Below are 20,907 nucleotides of genomic sequence, written 5' to 3'. Positions count from 1 at the left end.
AACTACCTGCCCTCCAGGACACCTACAGCAGCCGATGTCATGGGAAGGCCAAAAAGATTATCAAGGACAACAACCACCCGAGCGAGCCACCGCCTGTTCACCCTGCCATCATCCAGAAGGCGAGGTCAGTACAGGTACAGCTTCTATCTCAGACTGATAAACAGTCATCAGAGGGGCTTCTGCCCACATACAGACCCAAATCATTGGCCCGCTTTAATAAATGGATCACTAGTTACTTTATGATGCCACTTTAATAATGTTTACATATCTGCATTACTCATCTCATGTATTTACTGGTTTATGCCCCTCTGACATTGCTCGTCCATATATTTATATATTCTTATTATATTCCTTTACTTAGATTTGTGTGTATTAGGTAGTTGTTGTGAAATTGTTAGATATTACTTGTTAGATATTACCTGTTAGATATTACCTGTTAGATATTACCTGTTAGATATTACCTGTTAGATATTACCTGTTAGATACGACCTGTTAGATACGACCTGTTAGATACGACCTGTTAGATACGACCTGTTAGATACGACCTGTTAGATACGACCTGTTAGATACGACCTGTTAGATACGACCTGTTAGATACGACCTGTTAGATACGACCTGTTAGATACGACCTGTTAGATACGACCTGTTAGATACGACCTGTTAGATACGACCTGTTAGATACGACCTGTTAGATACGACCTGTTAGATACGACCTGTTAGATATTGCTGCACTGTCTGAACTAGAAGCACAAGCATTTTGCTACACCCGCAATAACATCTGCTAAACACATGTATGTGACCAATACCATCTGCTAAACACGTGTATGTGACCAATACCATCTGTTAAACACATGTATGTGACCAATAACATCTGTTAAACACGTGTATGTGACCAATACCATCTGTTAAACACGTGTATGTGACCAATAACATCTGCTGAACACGTGTATGTGACCAATAACATCTGCTGAACACGTGTATGTGACCAATAACATCTGCTGAACACGTGTATGTGACCAATACCATCTGTTAAACACGTGTATGTGACCAATAACATCTGCTGAACACGTGTATGTGACCAATAACATCTGCTGAACACGTGTATGTGACCAATAACATCTGCTGAACACGTGTATGTGACCAATAACATCTGCTGAACACGTGTATGTGACCAATAACATCTGCTGAACACGTGTATGTGACCAATAACATCTGTTAAACACATGACCAATAACATCTGTTAAACACATGTGACCAATAAGATTTGATTTGATTTTCCCGTGTAATAAAACTGTAATTACTTTTGGATCAACATTTTATTTGCATGTCGTTACGTACAGTCATACTCTGGTAATGGTATTTTAATTGCGACGCAATGAGCTGAGTTTTTGTAACTACTGTACAAGAGGTATAGTGACTGTTCCTTATTCCACTTTTGTAAACACTGCATTATTATGGAATTATAAATGAGTTTACAAAGTCCTAGGTAACAACAATGTTGCTATTGTAGTAATCACAAGGTTACTACAAAGGTTATTACTACAATGTATAAGAACTGGATGTCAAGTGGTACTGTATCACTTATCTCACTCATTATGGCAATATAGTCATTTTGAAGCTACAAAAGTGCAAAAAAAAGTATAATGCTGAGGTGATTCCCTAAAGTTTAGGGCCTAAACAGAGAGTACACAGTGGCAGAATACCTGACCACTGTGACTGACAAACTTAAGGAAAGCTTTGGCTATGTACAGACTCAGTGAGCATAGCCTTGCTATTGAGAGAGGCCGCCAAAGGCAGACCTTGCTCTCGAGAAGACCGGCTATGTGCAGACAGTCCACAAACTGAGGTGGAAACTGAGCTGCACTGCCTAACCTTCTGTCAAATGTATGACCATATTAGATACATATTTCCCTCAGATTACACAGACCCCAAAATGATTTAAAAACATATCCAATTTTGATAAACTCCCATATTTACTGGGTGAAATACCACAGTGTGCCATCACAGCAGCAGAATTTGTGACCTGTTTGCCACAAGAAAAGGGCAACCAGTGAAGAACAAACACCATTGTAAATAAAACCCATATTTATGTTTTTTATTTTCCCTTTTGTACTTGAACTTGTATGAGTGTAATATTTACTGTAGACTTTTTATTGTTTATTTCACTTTTGTTTATCCATTTCACTTGCTTTGGCAATGTTTCCAATGCTAATAAATCCCCTTGAATTTAATTTAATTGAGCAGACCGATTAGGCTTTTTGGCATTATAAGGCACGGGACACTACAGGGTTCAGAGCGCTTTGTACACCAATGTCAGTCAGAACCAGAACCGCTCATCTAAGAAGTTTTTAACTCTGAGGTGTGATGACATCAAGTCATCTTATTCTTTTATTCATTTGGAAAATGTTCTGTAATTTTATTTCACTTTCAAAATGTCAAGTAGATCTATAGGGAGGGATGGAATCAAACTGAAACCCTTAGATTTAATATTAAGGTAGCAAATTGTGAATACTGTGTAAGGTGTGTGAACTTTGGACAGCTTGAGGAGACACAGCTTCTCTGCCACAAACCAGACCTGTTGTGGCAGTAAATAATGAGCCCACTAATAATGAGCCCACTAATAATGAGCCCACTAATAATGAGCCCACTAATAATGAGCCCACTAATAATGAGCCCACTAATAATGAGCCCGTCAATAAAACAAACAAAACTAACTTTTTTTGTGTGAGAGGATTTCTGGATCCCGTGTGGCTCAGTTGATAGGGTATGGTGTTTGCAACACCAGGGTTATGGGTTCTATTCCCACTGGGTACAAAAATGTAAGAGCATCTGCTAAATTACTCAAATGTAATGAAAGAGTGTAGTGCCCTGTTGAGGAGAGCGTTTCATTGTACCGTTTACACTGTGACCAATGAACTGTAGAGGAGAGCATTTCATTGTTTCCTGTGCATGTGACTAATGAACTTTGGTTTATTTTGAGACCATTTGACTTGAGCCTGTTGTAATCTGTTTATAATTGTATAATTAGCCTAGCAGTAGTAATTATCATGTTATGGGTTAGATGGGATGATCTATGTGCATTGTGTTTGTGCTGAGATAAAGGGGGCCTGTCTCTGAGTGCAAAAATGATTCCATAACATAACATAAGACCGCTCGAGCACCTGTTGATTTTGTCCACCCAAACTAGACCCGATCAGGACACACAGGTTGAAATATCAAAACGAACTCTGAACCAACTATATTAATTTGGGGACAGGTCAAAAAGCATTAAACATGTATGTCAATTTAACTAGCTAGCTTGCTGTTGCTAGATATTTTTTCCTGGGATGTAAACATTAGGTTGTTTTGTCACCTGAAATGCACAAGGTCCTCTACTCCGACTATTAAACCACAGATAAAAGGGTAAACCAAGTTAGTTTCTAGTAATCTCCCCTCCTTAGGGTCTTCTTCTTCTCCTTTGGACTTCATATGGCGGTTGGCAACCAACTTCAAAGTGCATTACCACCTCTAACTGGACTGGACTGTGGACCTCAGTTCATCTTTCAACCACCCACATGGGTATATGGTCGCGCGCGTGCTGTGTGGTCAGCATGTGAGGGTTGAATAGGAGCCATGTGTCTTGGGGTTAGCTCTGATAGACCATAATCACTGTTTTATAACTTTACAGTTTTTTATACTCTTAGAATGAATATGCAGTTTTTTTTTTTTTAAATACATTCTTAGAGATTGAAAGTAGTGACAGATTTTTTATTGATTTTATGTACCCTTTATTTAATTAGACAAGTCAGTTAAGAACAAAGTCTTATTAATAATGACAGCCTACCCCAGACAAACCCTAACAACGCTGGGCTAATTGTGCGCCGCCCTATCAGACTCTCAATCAAGGCCGGTTGTGATAAAGCCTGGATTCAAACCAGGGTGCCTGTAGTGACGCCTCTAGCATTGAGATGCAGTGCCTTAGACCGCTGCGCCACTCGGGAGCGCAGCGATAAGAAGACCTGGGAAAGGCCCGGAGGAGTGCGAAGGCTCTGGACTCTGGGACACGAGAACACCAAGAGGAACCGACTCAGTTTCTGCTCAGCAACAGAGACTGGTTGTTCATCCTAGACATACGGTAGGGGGGTCTAGTCAGAAGTGGGGTTTTGTCAGAAAGGTATACATCTATGTGCTTGTGTGACCTGTAGATTGTCTTTTGCAGCTGCAACACTCAGTGTGGTGAATAAATCTAGCTTGATTTTTCTCGGAGTCCGTCTGGAACACAGGAGGTTGGTGGCACCTTCATTTAGGAGGACGGGCTCGTTGTAATGGCTAGAGCGGAATAAGTAGAATAGTATCAAATACATCAAACACATTTTAAAAAATATTTATTTTACTTTTATTTAACCAGGCAAGTCAGTAAAGAACAAATTCTTATTTTCAATGACGACCTAGGAACAATGGGTTAACTGCCTGTTCAGGGGCAGAACGACAGATTTGTACCTTGTCAGCTCGAGGGTTTGAACTTGCAACCTTCCGGTTACTATCCACTAACCACTAGACTACCCTGCTGCCCCGTTTTGATGCCATTCCATTCACTCCATTCCAGCCATTCTTATGAGTCGTCCTCCCCTCAGCAGCCTCCACTGGCCTGGATTATTGTACCAGAAATTAGAACCTACCAGTACCAGTAGCCTACAAAGATTCCAGGATTGCCAGGCCTACTGTAGGCTTCTGGGCTAGAAGTTGTTTCCATACTGTAGTTATTTAAAAATGGGACAGGTCAGTTTGTGGTTTTATAGGCCTATCAAACTGAACACAGCTGGAAAACAGTATCTCTTTCTAACATAGCTTTTCTATTAGCAATACATGTTCACATAGAATTTAAACAACAATACCTTATTCATCAAGCTTTTTCATAGTTATACTATAGTGGCACTATAGTATACTATACTATACTATACTATACTACACTATACTATACTATACTATACTATAGTGCCACTTTAAAATGGACATATATGAATCATTTCAAAACTCACTACATTAAATTACCAATAATTTAAAAGACCATTGCATAGATAGTGTTACAAACTGGACTATATTCAGTAACCTACTTTGAAGAGATGGTAATTGGGTATAAAAAGGCATTTGGCCTCCAAATTCAGTGTTCTTAAACTGCCTCTTCCCGAAAATACCTCCTCCCACAACTACTTTTTCTCAGCTTCAGAAGCATCTGCATTTACAACATATTGTGTGGTTATCCTTAGATATATTCTCAAGACTTCCCCTGAAGGAATTGTTGAATCACTACATGACCAAAAGTATGTGGACTTGTTGAACATCTCATTTCAAAATCATGGGAATTCATATGGAGTTGGTCCCCCCTTTGCTCCTTCAACAGCCTCCACTCTTCTGGGAAGTATTTCCACTAGATGTTGGAACATTGCTGAGAGGACTTGCTTCCATTCAGCACAAAAGTATTAGTGAGGTTGGGCACTGACGTTGGGCGATTAGGCCTGGCTCGCAGTCGGCATTCCAAATGATCTTCCACACCGATCTCAACAAACCATTTCTGTATGGACCTCGCTTTGTGCATGGGGGAATTGTCATGCTGAAACAGGAAAGGGCCTTCCCCAAACTGTTGCCACAAAGTTGGAGGCACAGAATCGTCTAGAATGTCATTGTATGCTGTAGTGTTTTCATTGAAAGATTTTCCTTCACTGGAACTAAGGGGCGTAGCCCGAACCATGATAAACAGCCCCAGACCATTATTCCTCCATCAAACTTTACAGTTGGCACTATGCATTCAGGCAGGTAGCGTTCTCCTGGAATCCGCCGACCCAGATTTGTCCGGCGGACTGCCAGATGGTGAAGCGTGATTCATCACTCCAGAGAACGCGTTTCCACTGCTCCAGAGTCCAATGGCGCTGAGCTTTACACCACTCCAGCCGACGCTTGGCATTGCGCATGGTGATCTTAGGCTTGTGTGCAGCTGCTCGGCCATGGAAACCCATTTCATGAAGCTTGTGGCGAACAGTACTTGTGCTGCTTGTTGCTTCAAGAGGCAGTTTGGAACTCTGTAGTGAGTGTTGCAACTGAGGACAGGCAATTTTGAATCACTACGTTATTCAGCACTTGGCAGTCCCATTCTGTGGGCTTGTGTGGCCTACCACTTCGTGGATGAGACAATTTTGCTCCTAGATGTTTCCACTTCACAATAAAAGTACAGTTGACCAGGGCAGCTCTAGCAGTGCAGACATTTTACCAACTGACTTGTTGGAAAGGTGGCATCCTATGACCGTGCCACATTGAAAGTCACTGATCCATTCTACTGACAATGTTTGTCTATGGAGATTGCATGGCGGTGTGCTCGATTTTATACACCTGTCAGCAATGGGTGTGGCTGAAATAGCCATTTGAAGGGGTGTCCATAAACTTTTGTACATATATTGTATGTTGTACATTTTTTATTCTAGATAACATTTTTAATTGGAAAAATATGCCAAAAATGAATTTTATGTGCGTGTCTACTAATTCACAGACAGAAAGATAACAAGTATTTATCCACAATCTGCTCTGGACAAGTCCGGTCATGGAGGGTCTTAACAAAATTAAACCAAAATATTTAGACTGACTTTATCCAGTGTCCAGAAAATTAGATTTGCATGATATGCAAATATGTGGCCATTTAATTAGATATTGCGTCATTTGCATATTTAAACCAAATATTTCAGAATAATTGTAATACAAAAAAATATAATTGTGTCTGCATTCAACTGGTAAAAGTGAATTGCAAAAAAATTACCCTGTGAGGGTGTGGTGCCTGGCCTTAAATTACACAAACATTTATTGCAAATAAATCTTCACATTGATACATTGGTTATATAATCACGTACAAAGGAATTAAAAAATGTGGACATTCATTGGTAGTAGCTGTAATATGTCGATTTTTTTATAACTAAATGATGTAGATAAAAATATGAAGGCATTGATCTGTTTTGATAATCATCAGTGCAGGCCCATTAATCAATAGGCTGATCCTGAGACATCTAGGCTGAGGGTATCAGCAGGCTCCCTCTCTAAGAGTGTGTGTGTGTGTGTGTGTGTGTGTGTGCGTCTGTGTGTGCGTGTGTGTGCGTGCATCTACTAGTTGCGGCTAGAGACAGAACTATTGATGGGTGGTTGTACCAGCTTCTCCATAATGACAGCAATGATGTGGCACAACTCCTTGGCCTGTAGGGCAGAGAACACACACACACACACACACACACACACACACACACACACACACACACACACACACACACTATTGAGTAGCGTTCAGGTTGCATCTCTAACGTGCGCTGCCCTTAGTGCCCAAGTCCCTTCTACTGTCTAACCTCACGGCTTACACAACTAACCCATACACCAGTGGTCACCAACCTATTGTCCTGGAAAGCTCCAACTAAATTCTGCACTCCATGTATCTCTACACGGGACTGGGGGTTGGTGACCACCGCACTGTCATAGCCTACTGTGTACTGAGTTGTACTTCACCTGCTTGAGGTGGACGGTGATGGTTTTTGGGCGTCCTGGGTTGCCGTATTTGATCTCCACTCCTGGCACCTTCTTGTCTTGCTTGGATTTGACCAAGCTCAATGACTGCACTTCCACCAACGGGATCACAAACGCCCGCTCCTGAATAACACAGGAAAATTATTAGAAAGCATTTGTAGATGCGAACTAGAAATGATTAAAACATTAATAATTGCAGACATCTTTCAAAGCCACAGATCCATAAAATCCATCATGATCAATCAGTTCACTCATAATTCCCGAAACACTATGCCTACATTATGTACGTTTGAGGTGTCCCTCCACACACCCTCCACAAACAGTGTTTCTGGGGTGTAAATTCATTACCTGTGTTTTGGGATGGCAGAACAACACTTCCTCTTGGTTGACAGCCACCAGGCAGGGCGAGGGGCAGCTGCGATGGCTGACCTTCTGAGCCAGGAAGATATTAGAGCCGAACAGAGGTAGGGAGCTCAGGCACTCTGGGGATAGAGGCAGCAAATCAATCAATATAATTATACTCATACAGCATTATACTGTAGATATAGTGAATCTAAATATATTTGCAAATACATTTATCACAAAGTGCTTTACACAACCAAGGCCAAAATAAAAGTGTGTGTGTGCTGTGTGTGTGTGTTGGTGCCTCACCGAGTAAGCGTGCTTTGGCGTCGTGGGGGCTGAGGGACAGCATGGTGGTTCTCTCTCTGAGGGAGATAGAGTGGATCTGCTCCAGGTTGGTGCTGCCCCCTTCCTGTCGGGGGAGGTACTCCTTCAGTTCAGGCCTGACAGGGACAGAAGAGAGAGAACTCTATCACTCCTAACACAGGACAGAGAGAACAATCACTTATGTCCGGTTTGAAAACAACCGTATGGCTCAGTGTGGGCTGATGAGTGTAGGGGCTAAGGCAGTGTTACTCATTGTGAGGCTCGCTGTGATTTTCCGATTTTCCCTGGATGGGGAAAATTGTTCCCTGGATGGCAGATAGATGCCAGTAAAGCGCAGCTGTTGAACAGAAATAGAACGTTTTCCGAAATAGAACACAACTGCTCAGCTACAGCAACTGACACATATCAGTTTGCTACTAGCTAATTTTGCAGTCTGGTCGACATGGATCGATTTATTGTAAAAAAAAGAAAAGTAAATCTATTGACAATGACAATGAGGGGGAAGAGCTGGAGAACAATGTGACCGCTATGAACGAATAACCACCGGAGAACCAGGAAAATCAGGAAGATGGCGGTGGGGAAACGCAGCTAGCTAATGTAGCTAACGTGGCTAACGTAGCTAACGTGGCTCCGGTGCCTAAGAGAAGGATACGAGTCAAGAAGAACACAAAGTTCCAAGAGAAGTGGACAGAAGTCTTTTTTTTGTACTGCATGATGGGACTAGCTCACTTTGTCTTATTTGCCAGAAGTTAATTGTTTTCAACAAGAAAATTTTGAGCGACATTTCCAGTCACACCATGCCCACTTTGACACAACATGTCCGCCACAAAGCAACCTCAGAAACATCAAAATAATACAACACAAAGGACATCTCAAAGGACAACAACAAATGATGGACAGATCTAGCACTGTTGCAGAGAGGACGACAGAGGCAACATGAGATTGCTTGGATACTCGCGAGAAACAAGAAGGCCTTCACAGACGCGGAGATTGTCAAATAATGTTTTTTGGCCTTAGCTAAAATATTGTATGCTGATATTCTGAAAGCCTTTGTTACATTTTTTGCTGATAATAATATTGACTGGTCCAATCGGGCATCTGTGTGCATTGATGGCGCCCCAAACATGCGAGGGAAGGAGAAGGGACTCACAGGCCTGATGAGAAAGAGAGAGGATATTCCCGAATGTGTTACGTTTCATTGTATCATTCATCAGGAAGCACTTGTGGTTAAACTCAAAGACTGTGACTGAATTTGATCCAGGAAGTTGTGCGCGTGATGCACATGATAATTGTGAGGGCACTGAATCACCAGCGGTTCTGCAAGTTGCTGGAGGAATACCAGACAGAATACAGCGAGCAAGGGGAGAGAGGAGCCAGAGCTGGATGATCCACAGTGGATATTAAAGCTGTTTTAGCTTACATCACCTACCACCTGAACACGGTGAATCTCCAGCTCCAAGGGAAAGCTAAAACTCTGGGCAAAATGCTGCATGTGGTCACAGCATTTCAAAATAAAATCACCACACTGTTCATACCTGACAGACAGATTGTTCATTTCCCAAAACTCAGAGCAGTCACCACATCCAACCCAGACATAATGCAACATGTTAACTTTGATGCATTTGTGCGTGTGTTGAAAGAGTTTGAGTTTGAGTCAAGATTCAAGGATATCATGGAGTACAAGGAGTTTTTAAACTTCATTGAGAACCTCTTTCATGTGCCAGTGTCATCTCTGACCCCAGTCATCACAGCCCTCTGTTCTGACCGTGCTGGAATAGAGAGTGAGATAGTGTCATCTCTGACCCCAGTCATCACAACCCTCTGTCCTGACCGTGCTGGAATAGAGAGTGAAATAGTGTCATCTCTGACCCCAGTCATCACAACCCTCTGTCCTGACCGTACTGGAATAGAGAGTGAGATAGTGTCATCTCTGACCCCAGTCATCACAGCCCTCTGTCCTGACCGTACTGGAATAGAGAGTGAGATAGTGTCATCTCTGACCCCAGTCATCACAGCCCTCTGTCCTGACCGTGCTGGAATAGAGAGATAGTGGAGCTGCAGGGAAAATGACACATTGCAAGGTGAACTAGGATCAGGTGTTACCCATTTCTGGAGCCTTGTGTCAGACACAGAGTATTTACTTCTGAAGCAGTGTGTGCAAAAGGTGACAACCATTTTTTTTGTCAGGACTTAATCATGTGAAGCAACATTTTCAACAATGAATATTGTGAAACAAAAACAGAGAAACAGGATGACCAATGCACACCTGAATTGCCTCACAAGGATAACAACAACAGACTATACATTTATGAATGTATTCAGTCAAGGAGCAGCTGGGACATTTTCTCTCATCCAACGACTGAGGTAACCCTTAATATGGGTCTTATACATGTGATGTAGCCTATGTGATGTGTGTATGTATATATTTGTGATGTGCTGTACATTCAATCAATTACAGGTGCTCTATTGCTCTCAAAATGTTCTCAAATTGGATAATTCGATAATATTGGAAGAAAAAGTATAATAACTTAAAGATCTGTGCGGCTCTCTGAATGATTGTCTCAACCCAAAGTGGCCCCCATACAAAAAATAGTGAGTAGCACTGAGCTAAAGGCTAAAGGTTAAGACTAGTACTCACACAGAGGGCTCTTGAGTAAGACCCTGTGCCAGATGCTGCAGGACAGCCAGCTCTGCCATCTGCTGGACAACATTGGCACCACCGCTTGGCAGCAGCAGTTTGCCATCCAGGTAATCACCCAGGACCTGCAGGCAACAGACAGGGACAGAAGGAGTTCATTGAACTACAGGGACAGAAGGGTTGTCACCAGGGCCTGACATAACTGGAGGTGTTTTCTATGGTAATAACAGAACTCGGGGTCGTTACTATGGTACCTGTTGGAAGTGGAACTCCAGGTACAGGTCATTGTCGAAGTGAAGGGGGTGTGTCCACATGACGCGGTGGAAGGACAGGAAAATGGAGCCGTCATCCAAAAGGAAGTCAAACAGATACTCATCAGGGTGGATTGGCCGCGTCATCCCCTCTGATGGAGGAGGGGAAGAAGAGAGGCAGGAAGGAGGTTGTGATAAGGCAGGATGAAGAGAGAAGAAGAGAGATCTTTCTGCTGCGCCACAAAATTTTACCTATAATACATCTCTACACATTCATTACCTATAATACACCCCTACACAGTCATTACCTATAAAACACCCCTACACAGTCATTACCTATAAAACACCCCTACACAGTCATTACCTATAAAACACCCCTACACAGTCATTACCTATAAAACATCCCTACACAGTCATTACCTATAAAACACCCCTACACAGTCATTACCTATAAAACATCCCTACACAGTCATTACCTATAAAACACCCCTACACAGTCATTACCTATAAAACATCCCTACACAGTCATTACCTATAAAACATCCCTACACAGTCATTTCCTATAAAACATCTCTACACAGTCATTACCTATAAAACATCCCTACACAGTCATGTCCTATAAAACATCCCTACACAGTCATGTCCTATAAAACATCTCTACACAGTCATTACCTATAAAACATCCCTACACAGTCATGTCCTATAAAACATCCCTACACAGTCATGTCCTATAAAACATCTCTACACAGTCATTACCTATAAAACATCCCTACACAGTCATTACCTATAAAACATCCCTACACAGTCATTACCTATAAAACATCCCTACACAGTCATTACCTATAAAACATCCCTACACAGTCATTACCTATAAAACATCCCTACACAGTCATTACCTATAAAACATCCCTACACAGTCATTACCTATAAAACATCCCTACACAGTCATTACCTATAAAACATCCCTACACAGTCATTACCTATAAAACATCCCTACACAGTCATTACCTATAAAACATCCCTACACAGTCATTACCTATAAAACATCCCATCCCTACACAGTCATTACCTATAAAACATCCCTACACAGTCATTACCTATAAAACATCCCTACACAGTCATTACCTATAAAACATCCCTACACAGTCATTACCTATAAAACATCCCTACACAGTCATTACCTATAAAACATCCCTACACAGTCATTACCTATAAAACATCCCTACACAGTCATTACCTATAAAACACCCCTACACAGTCATTATCCATAAAACATCCCTACACAGTCATTACCTATAAAACATCCCTACACAATCATTACCTATAAAACATCCCTACACAGTCATTACCTATAAAACACCCCTACACAGTCATTACCTATAAAACATCCCTACACAGTCATTACCTATAAAACATCCCTACACAGTCATTACCTATAAAACATCTCTACACAGTCATTACCTATAAAACATCTCTACACAGTCATTACCTATAAAACATCTCTACACAGTCATTACCTATAAAACATCCCTACACAGTCATTACCTATAAAACATCCCTACACAGTCATTACCTATAAAACATCCCTACACAGTCATTACCTATAAAACACCCCTACACAGTCATTACCTATAAAACACCCCTACACAGTCATTACCTATAAAACATCCCTACACAGTCATTACCTATAAAACACCCCTACACAGTCATTACCTATAATACATCTCTGCACTTAGCAAAATAATACCATCTGACAGCTGTTAATCTGACTAATGTTGGAGGATTTATTCTGTTATAATGTTACTACTGAATCACTATGAATATAACCGTCTTTAGTGTTTAATTGTATTTTTAACAAAGCTGAGATTTACTTTGCAGAGTCCAAAGTGTAGGAATACAGGTGAAGTCAGTTATTGACAGAGTCATGGAGGCGTAACAGGAAGATCGAAATGCTGTGAACCAAGAGGTTGTGAGTTCAAATCCCAGGTGAGGACATGTTGAATAATAATTACTGTATAAATAAACATACAATGTAATTCGTGACATCCTAATGACTCATTTCTGTTTTGGGGGGGCATCATGTGACAATTAGAATCAGAATGAATTAGAATGTGATAGGTTATGTGATCACATTGTAAATTTCACATGTGAAATCATGTGGGGTTTTTTAACTGTAAGGGAAGCCTTTTGCGGTCACAAAATTAATGTCTAACAATATTTTGTCAGTTGCAGGTGAACAGTTTGGGGTAGTCATTTGGGTTATATTGTCACGCCCTGACCTTAGAGAGCCTTTTATTAGGGTGGGTACTCAAGTTTTTGAGTACCCGATCGGTGGCAGCTGTCTATCGTTGTCTCTGATTGGAGATCATATTTAGGCAGCCATTTCCCCACTGTGTTTTGTGGGATCTTGTTTTTGTGTTGATGCCCACCCGGACCCTCCCCTATAGAGTCAGGTTTTGCGGCCGGAGTCCACACCTAAGTGTGTGTGTGTGTGTGTGTGGGGGGGGGGGGGGGGAGGAGGACTGTCACGCCCTGACCTTAGAGAGCCTTGTATTCTTTAATTTGGTTAGGTCGGGGTATGACTAGGGTGGGTACTCTAGTTTTTGTATTTCTATATTGGCCTGGTATGGTTCCCAATCAGAGGCAGCTGTCTATCGTGGTCTCTGATTGGGGATCATATTTATGCAGCCTTTCCCACTGGGTTTTTGTGGGATCTTGTTTTTGTGTTGATGCCTATGAGCTCAACAGAACGTCACGTTTCGTTGCTCTTTATTGTTTTTGTGAGTTTCAATGAATAAACATGTGGAACTCTACGTACGCTGCGCCTTGGTTCGTTAATTCATTAGACGATCGTGACAAACAGTATATAATCTATAGCATGTTAGCTATATGATGTCTGTTTGTCCTCCTACCCTGGTCCCGGCTGGCATGGATAGAGAACTCATTGACTTCTGACAGGTCCTGGATGCCCATCTCTGTACACAGCTCTTCCACCACCTCCTGAGCCACCTGGGTACACAGAGTCAATCTTTATTTTTCTTCATGATGATAATGAAAGGGAGGCAGGGGAAAGGAGAGAAGGAGTCTTGACTCACGCTAAAGCTGCGTATCTTACAGGGGAAGTCTACTCCACCCGGCAGCTTGATGGGGAACCGGCGAGAGCTTCTGCCAGCCTACAGAGAACAACACACACCAAGTGATGACGGAACTGATCGGCACAAAATAAAATATTATCCTCATGTCTCACCAGTATGGCTTCCATCTCTACTTGAGAGGGGACGTGTCTGCGACCTCCGTGGATCAGAGACCGGAACAGGTTCTCCTTACAGTATTGAGACAGCTCTGAGATGGAGAGGAAACACACACACACACACACACACACACACACACACACATAAACACACACACACACACACACACACACACACACACACACACACACACACACACACACACACACACACATAAACACACACACACACACACACACACACACACACACACACACACACACACACACACACACACACACACACACACACACACATAAACACACACACACACACACATCTGCATTGGCTACAGAAGAGCGCTGGGGTAGCAGACAGCTGCAGACTTTTAAAGGGATATCTTTGGGGGCATCGCCAGTGTGTGAGGGGGGAGCAGGGCTGTGTGTGTGTACCTTGGTAAGGGTGTGAGGGGTCTTGGCTGATGTTTTGTAAGAGTTGTGTGACGTAGGGATTGAGAGTGCCAGAACAGGGGAAGAACCCTGTTACCAGGTTCAATAAACGCCAACCTCGGGTACAGCTCTGCCTGTATACCACACACACAAAACACACACACACACATACGTAAGGACTTGACCCTCTGTACACTATTCACAGGTAAAGGTTTATACACAGACTGCCAGCCTCTCACCTGTGAGTGTTGTTAGTCGTCTGTTTAATGACCTGGCAGTAGATCTCATCTCTCAGGAACTCCTTCTCCTTCCCCAGCTGAACACACAAACACGATGGACAGATATTACTCCCATGTTTTCAGTCAAGCAGTCGTATCCTCATTAGGAGTGTACGGTGAGCGATAGTGTGTGTGTGAGATATATGTATGTCTCACCATCAAGACATGGCTGACACAGTCTTCCTCAGACCTGTGATTCCCCAGAGGCTGGTCTCCCATGAACTGCATCACACCTTCAGAGAGAGTATTATCAATGCGGAAAATTGATACGCAATGTAGTGCAGGTGTGTGTGTGTGTGTGTGTGTGTGTGCGTATGTGTGTGTGTGTGCGTGTGTGTGTGTGTGTGCGTGTGTGTGTGTGCGTGTGTGTGTGCGTATGTGTGTGCGTGTGCGTGTGTGTGTGTGTGCGTATGTGTGTGTGTGTGTGCGCGTGTGTATGTGTGTGTATGTGTGTGTATGTGTGCGTGTATGTGTGTGTGTGTGTGTGTGTGTGTGTGTGTGTGTGTGTGTGCGTGTGTGTGTGTGGACTCACTCATGAAGGCCTGGACAGCCAGGTTATTAAGATCAGGATCAGAGTACAGGATGAGAGATTCCCGAACGGGAACCTCTGTGTACTGAACCATCTCTGAGAAGTTTCGACCTCCATCAAGGAGATCTCTACCCTCCATGCTGTGATAGAGAGACAAAGGGAGGAGGATTAAGAGGAAGAGAAAGAGGAAGAGAAAGAGGAAGAGAAAGAGGAGGAGAAAGAGGAGGAGGAAGAGGAGGAGGAAGAGGAAGGAGGGGTGATGATTAAAGAGAGAAAAAAGAGGTGATTGTGTAGTTATGGCAGACAGCTGTAACACTAAACATAGGATTACACACTGTACATTGTACAACCCTATTACCAGGGTTGTAATTGGGCTCCCGAGTGGCGCAGCAGGTCTAAGGCACTGCATCTCAGTGCTAGAGACCCTGGTTCGATTTCAGGCAGTATCACAACCGGCCGTGATTGTGTGTCCCATAGGGCGGCGCACAACTGGCCCAGTGTTGTCTGGGTTTGGCTGGTGTAGGCCGTCATTGTAAATAAGAATAGGTTATTAACTGACTTACCTAGTTAAATAAAGGTTCAATTAAAATGACCCCTCTTACCTCGTGTCAGCATCTCTGAAGTATTTCATGGCAAACTCTGTCATCAGGAACGTCTGTACGTCATTCATCTCACTACCCTGAACCGACCGAGCCGACCCCAGGACGGAGCCATCTCGGCTGGGCTGTGCTGAGCCGTTGTGGGAGGTGGGTCTGGGGGTTGGAGCTCTCATGCTCTTCCTCCTCTCGTCGCGGCGGTCAAGGTGGACATGGTGGTAGTCAGGAGGGGCAGACGGCTGAGTGATGTCCGTGGGGAAGAGACCCGAGCGCCCCCCAATGGAACCGAAACACCAACCTGAGAGAGAGGGAGAGAGCAGGGTTAGGACTATCACAGAGAGAGAGACAGAGGTCAAAGGTCACTGTGATGACCTCACCTGGTTTGAGGCCATCTATGGGCAGCAGTTTGATGATGCCACCCTTGCGGAAGTTGAGCAGGCTCTTGTCGACCGTCTCAAAGCTCTTCAGGGCGATCACATGATCCGAGCCCTGAGTAGGTTTGGTAGGAGGTTACACACAACAAAGATTCAATACAGTAAGATGTACCAGGAAATGTACACTATATATACACAAGTATGTGGACACCCCTTCAAATTTGTGGATTCGGCTATTTCAGCCACAACCGTTGCTGACAGGTGTATAAAATCGAACACACAGCCATGCAATCTCCATAGACAAACATAGACAAACATTGTCTGTCCTCGGTTGCAACACTCACTACCAAGTTCCAAACTGTCTCTGGAAGCAACGAGCAGCACAAGAACTGTTCGTCACAAGCTTCATGAAATGGGTTTCCATGGCCAAGCAGCTGCACACAAGCCTAAGATCACCATTCACAATGCCAAGCATTAGCTAGAGTGGTATAAAGCTCGCTGCCATTGGACTCTGGAGCAGTGGAAACACGTTCTCTGGAGTGATGGATTGCTTTACACCAGGCAGTTCGACGGACAAGTCTGGGTTTGGAGGATGCCAGGAGAATGCTACCTGCCTGAATGCACAGTGCCAACTGTAAAGTTTGGTGGAGGAGGAATAATGGTTTGGGCTAGGCTCCTTAGTTCCAGTGAAGGGAAATCTTAACACTACAGCATAAAATGACATTAGAAACGATTCTGTGCTTCCTACATTGTAGTAACAGTTTCCTGTTTCAGAATGACAATGCCTCCGTGCACAAAGCGAGGTCCATACAGAAATGGTTTGTCGAGATCGGTGTGAAAGAACTTGACTGGCCTGCACAGAGCCCTGACCTCAACCCCATCGAACACTTCTGATTTACATTGGAACGCCGACTACGAGCCAGGCCAATTCGCCCAACATCAGTGCCCGACCTCACTAATGTTCTTGTGCCTGAATGGAAGCAAGTCCCTGCAGCAATGTTCCAACATCCAGGGACCAACTCCATATTAATGTCCATGATTTTTTAAATGAGATGTTCGACGAGCAGGTGTCCACATCCTTTTGGCCATGTAACGTGTATATAAACAACTATTTGAATGATATGAGATGTGGAAGATGATGGTGGTTACCTCGACGAGTTCTTGGTGGAACAGCCTGACCACGGCAGTGATCTGAGCTGCTCTGTTGCTCTGCAGCTGCAGCTGTTCTTCTTTCAGACTGAATTCTACCATGTCTGCAGACCGCAGCTTCACCGACAGCAGCTCCGCGTAGCTACACAGAGAAAACCACAGCACTTACTGTACACATACAGGGAGAACATACACCGACATCACATACTAGATGTATACTCTCACTTAATCATACATACATTCATAGTTCATACGTCTTTTCCATTTGGTTGTGATTGAAGGATGGGAGTACCTGTAGCTGCGTAGCAAGATCAGGTGTTTGGGGTTGATGCCTGATGCTCTGGCCACCTTCAGCAGACGAAGCCCACGATGAGACACACCCAATACCTGGGTGTCCCCGCTGGTATCACCCTACACACACGCACGCACACACACGCACACACACACACACACACACACACACACACACACACACACACACACACACACACACACACACACACACACACACACACACACACACACACACACACACACACACACACACACACACACACACACACACACACAGGTTTATACACACTCCAGTCTCTCACACACAGGAGAGAAAGAGAGAGAGAGAGAGAGAGTGGGGGGACTAACTCACTTTGACAGGGAACAGTCTTGTGAAGTAGTTTTCCCAGTTGTCTCTGGCAGCCATCACTATCCTCTTCTTCATGGTGTCATCCTGGAGCAAACTGACACTTGTACCCACATTGAAACTGGCTGGAATAGAGGGAGAATAGAGAGAAAATGACAGAGAATGGAGAGAGAAGGAGGGAGAATAGAGAGAGAAGGAGGGAGAATAGAGAGAGAAGGAGGGAGAAGAGAGGGAGAGTAGAGAGAGAATAGAGAGAGAAGGAGGGAGAATAGAGAGAGAAGGAGGGAGAGGAGAGGGAGAGTAGAGAGAGAATAGAGAGAGAAGGACGGAGAATAGAAAGAGAAGGAGGGAGAGGAGAGAGAGAATAGAGAGAGAAGGAGGGAGAATAGAGAGAGAAAGAGGGAGAGGAGAGGGAGAGTAGAGAGAGAATAGAGAGAGAATAGAGAGAGAACAGAGAGAGATTAGAGAGAGAATAGAGAGAGAAGGAGGGAGAGGAGAGGGAGAGTAGAGAGAGAATAGAGAGAGAGTAGAGAGAGAATAGAGAGAGAACAGAGAGAGAAGAAAGGAGGGAGAATAGAGAGAGAATAGAGAGAGATTAGAGAGAGAATAGAGAGAGAAGGAGGGAGAATAGAGAGAGAAGGAGGGAGAGGAGAGGGAGAGTAGAGAGAGAATAGAGAGAGAATAGAGAGAGAGTAGAGAGAGAATAGAGAGAGAAGGAGGGAGAGGAGAGGGAGAGTAGAGAGAGAATAGAGAGAGAATAGAGAGAGATTAGAGAGAGAATAGAGAGAGAAGGAGGGAGAGGAGAGGGAGAGTAGAGAGAGAATAGAGAGAGAGTAGAGAGAGAAGGAGGGAGAGCAGAGGGAGAGTAGAGAGAGAATAGAGAGAGAAGGAGGGAGAAGAGAGGGAGAGTAGAGAGATTAGAGAGAGAAGGACGGAGAATAGAAAGAGAAGGAGGGAGAATAGAGGGAGAGTAAAGAGAGAATAGAGAGAGAATAGAGAGAGAATAGAGAGCGAAGAAAGGAGGGCGAATAGAGAGAGAATAGAGAGAGAATAGAGAGAGAACTAGAACTAGACTAATTTGGTGAAATAAACAACGAGACTCCACTGGTAAATAAACATCTAGACTCACCTGGTAAAATAAACATCTAGACTAACTTGGTAAAATAAACATCTAGACTCACCTGGTAAAATAAACAACGAGACTCCACTGGTAAATAAACAACGAGACTCACCCAGTAGGTCCTTCATTTTCCTCCTCTCCTCTCTGGAGATCCTCACACAGGTGTCACAGTACGTGTCTCTCATGATCTGGAAAGGGAAACAAAAACCCAGATTTATATTAATATAAGGTGTGATATGTAGGAGGTAGTGAATAAAAAGGGTCACAGGGAAATAATCAACACTGACCTGCTCACAGAGGAGATTGAGGATGTAAGGGTGGTTGAACTTCTCTCTGGGGTAAAACACCTGAACACACACAAGGAAATTATTGTGATTCACATACAGTAGAATGCAAACACATTGTAGAACAATACAGAACAATACAGATGTTCTTGCCTGCAGTTCCAGCTCACCTCTTTGCGTAGGAACAGTTTGCCAGGCATAGCCGAGTAGGAGAAGTAGACGCTGGCAGAGAACCTGTGGAGCTGGGAGCGAACACTCTCCTCCCCAGACAGCAGATCTATGCAGGACAAATCAAATCAGTTGTTTCTTTGTTGTTGTATATTTTGTATATATTTTGCAATTTAGTACAAACAAAGGAATAACACAGCTGCCAGACATATCAAGAAGAGAGCTTATCTATGTACAAGTCTTAAATTGTGACCAGTCCCTTCTCCCTCAATTTAACATACACCCTAGACGGAACAATGGAAGGATTAAAGCAAATAAAGCAAATCAAAGGTTATTGGTCACATACCCATATATATCAGATGTTATTGGTCACATACCCATATATATCAGATGTTATTGGTCACATACCCATATATATCAGATGTTATTGGTCACATACCCATATATATCAGATGTTATTGGTCACATACCCATATATATCAGATGTTATTGGTCCCATACCCATATATATCAGATGTTATTGGTCCCTACCATATATCAGATGTTATTGGTCCCATACCCATATATATCAGATGTTATTGGTCCCATACCCCATATATATCAGATGTTATTGGTCACATACCCATATATATCAGATGTTATTGGTCACATACCCATATATATCAGATGTTATTGGTCCCATACCCATATATATCAGATGTTATTGGTCACATACCCATATATATCAGATGTTATTGGTCACATACCCATATATATCAGATGTTATTGGTCACATACCCATATATATCAGATGTTATTGGTCACATACCCATATATATCAGATGTTATTGGTCACATACCCATATATATCAGATGTTATTGGTCACATACCCATATATAATCAGATGTTATTGGTCCCATACCCATATATATCAGATGTTATGGTCCCATACCCATATATATCAGATGTTATTGGGTCACATACCCATATATATCAGATGTTATTGGTCACATACCCAT

At 43.0% G+C, this 20,907-nt stretch overlaps 1 protein-coding gene across 1 annotated transcript in view; it reads right to left on the bottom strand.

Annotated features, from left to right (window-relative positions):
• Nucleotides 1–6,428: 6,428 nt before the first annotated feature.
• LOC109866082 (unconventional myosin-XV) overlaps nt 6,429–20,907 on the bottom strand; it is a 21,390-nt gene continuing 6,911 nt past the window's right edge. The window contains exons 7-27 of the mRNA XM_031799993.1: nt 19,911–20,017; nt 19,744–19,803; nt 19,569–19,644; nt 18,343–18,461; nt 17,989–18,107; nt 17,697–17,838; nt 16,551–16,662; nt 16,180–16,471; nt 15,581–15,717; nt 15,205–15,281; nt 15,010–15,086; nt 14,774–14,904; nt 14,339–14,433; nt 14,187–14,264; nt 14,004–14,100; nt 11,095–11,243; nt 10,841–10,965; nt 8,185–8,318; nt 7,882–8,015; nt 7,516–7,656; nt 6,429–7,212 (exon numbers count right to left, since the gene is read on the bottom strand). Coding sequence (XP_031655853.1) covers nt 7,126–7,212; nt 7,516–7,656; nt 7,882–8,015; nt 8,185–8,318; nt 10,841–10,965; nt 11,095–11,243; nt 14,004–14,100; nt 14,187–14,264; nt 14,339–14,433; nt 14,774–14,904; nt 15,010–15,086; nt 15,205–15,281; nt 15,581–15,717; nt 16,180–16,471; nt 16,551–16,662; nt 17,697–17,838; nt 17,989–18,107; nt 18,343–18,461; nt 19,569–19,644; nt 19,744–19,803; nt 19,911–20,017 — 2,489 coding nt within the window. The 3' untranslated portion in view covers nt 6,429–7,125. The remainder of the gene's footprint in view (nt 7,213–7,515; nt 7,657–7,881; nt 8,016–8,184; nt 8,319–10,840; nt 10,966–11,094; nt 11,244–14,003; nt 14,101–14,186; nt 14,265–14,338; nt 14,434–14,773; nt 14,905–15,009; nt 15,087–15,204; nt 15,282–15,580; nt 15,718–16,179; nt 16,472–16,550; nt 16,663–17,696; nt 17,839–17,988; nt 18,108–18,342; nt 18,462–19,568; nt 19,645–19,743; nt 19,804–19,910; nt 20,018–20,907) is intronic.

Source organism: Oncorhynchus kisutch, linkage group LG20 (genome assembly GCF_002021735.2).
Source record: "Oncorhynchus kisutch isolate 150728-3 linkage group LG20, Okis_V2, whole genome shotgun sequence".
NCBI classification, from domain to species: domain Eukaryota; kingdom Metazoa; phylum Chordata; class Actinopteri; order Salmoniformes; family Salmonidae; genus Oncorhynchus; species Oncorhynchus kisutch.
The sequence above is the reverse complement of the archived record's forward strand: the minus strand, read 5'-3'. Positions and strand labels throughout refer to the sequence as shown.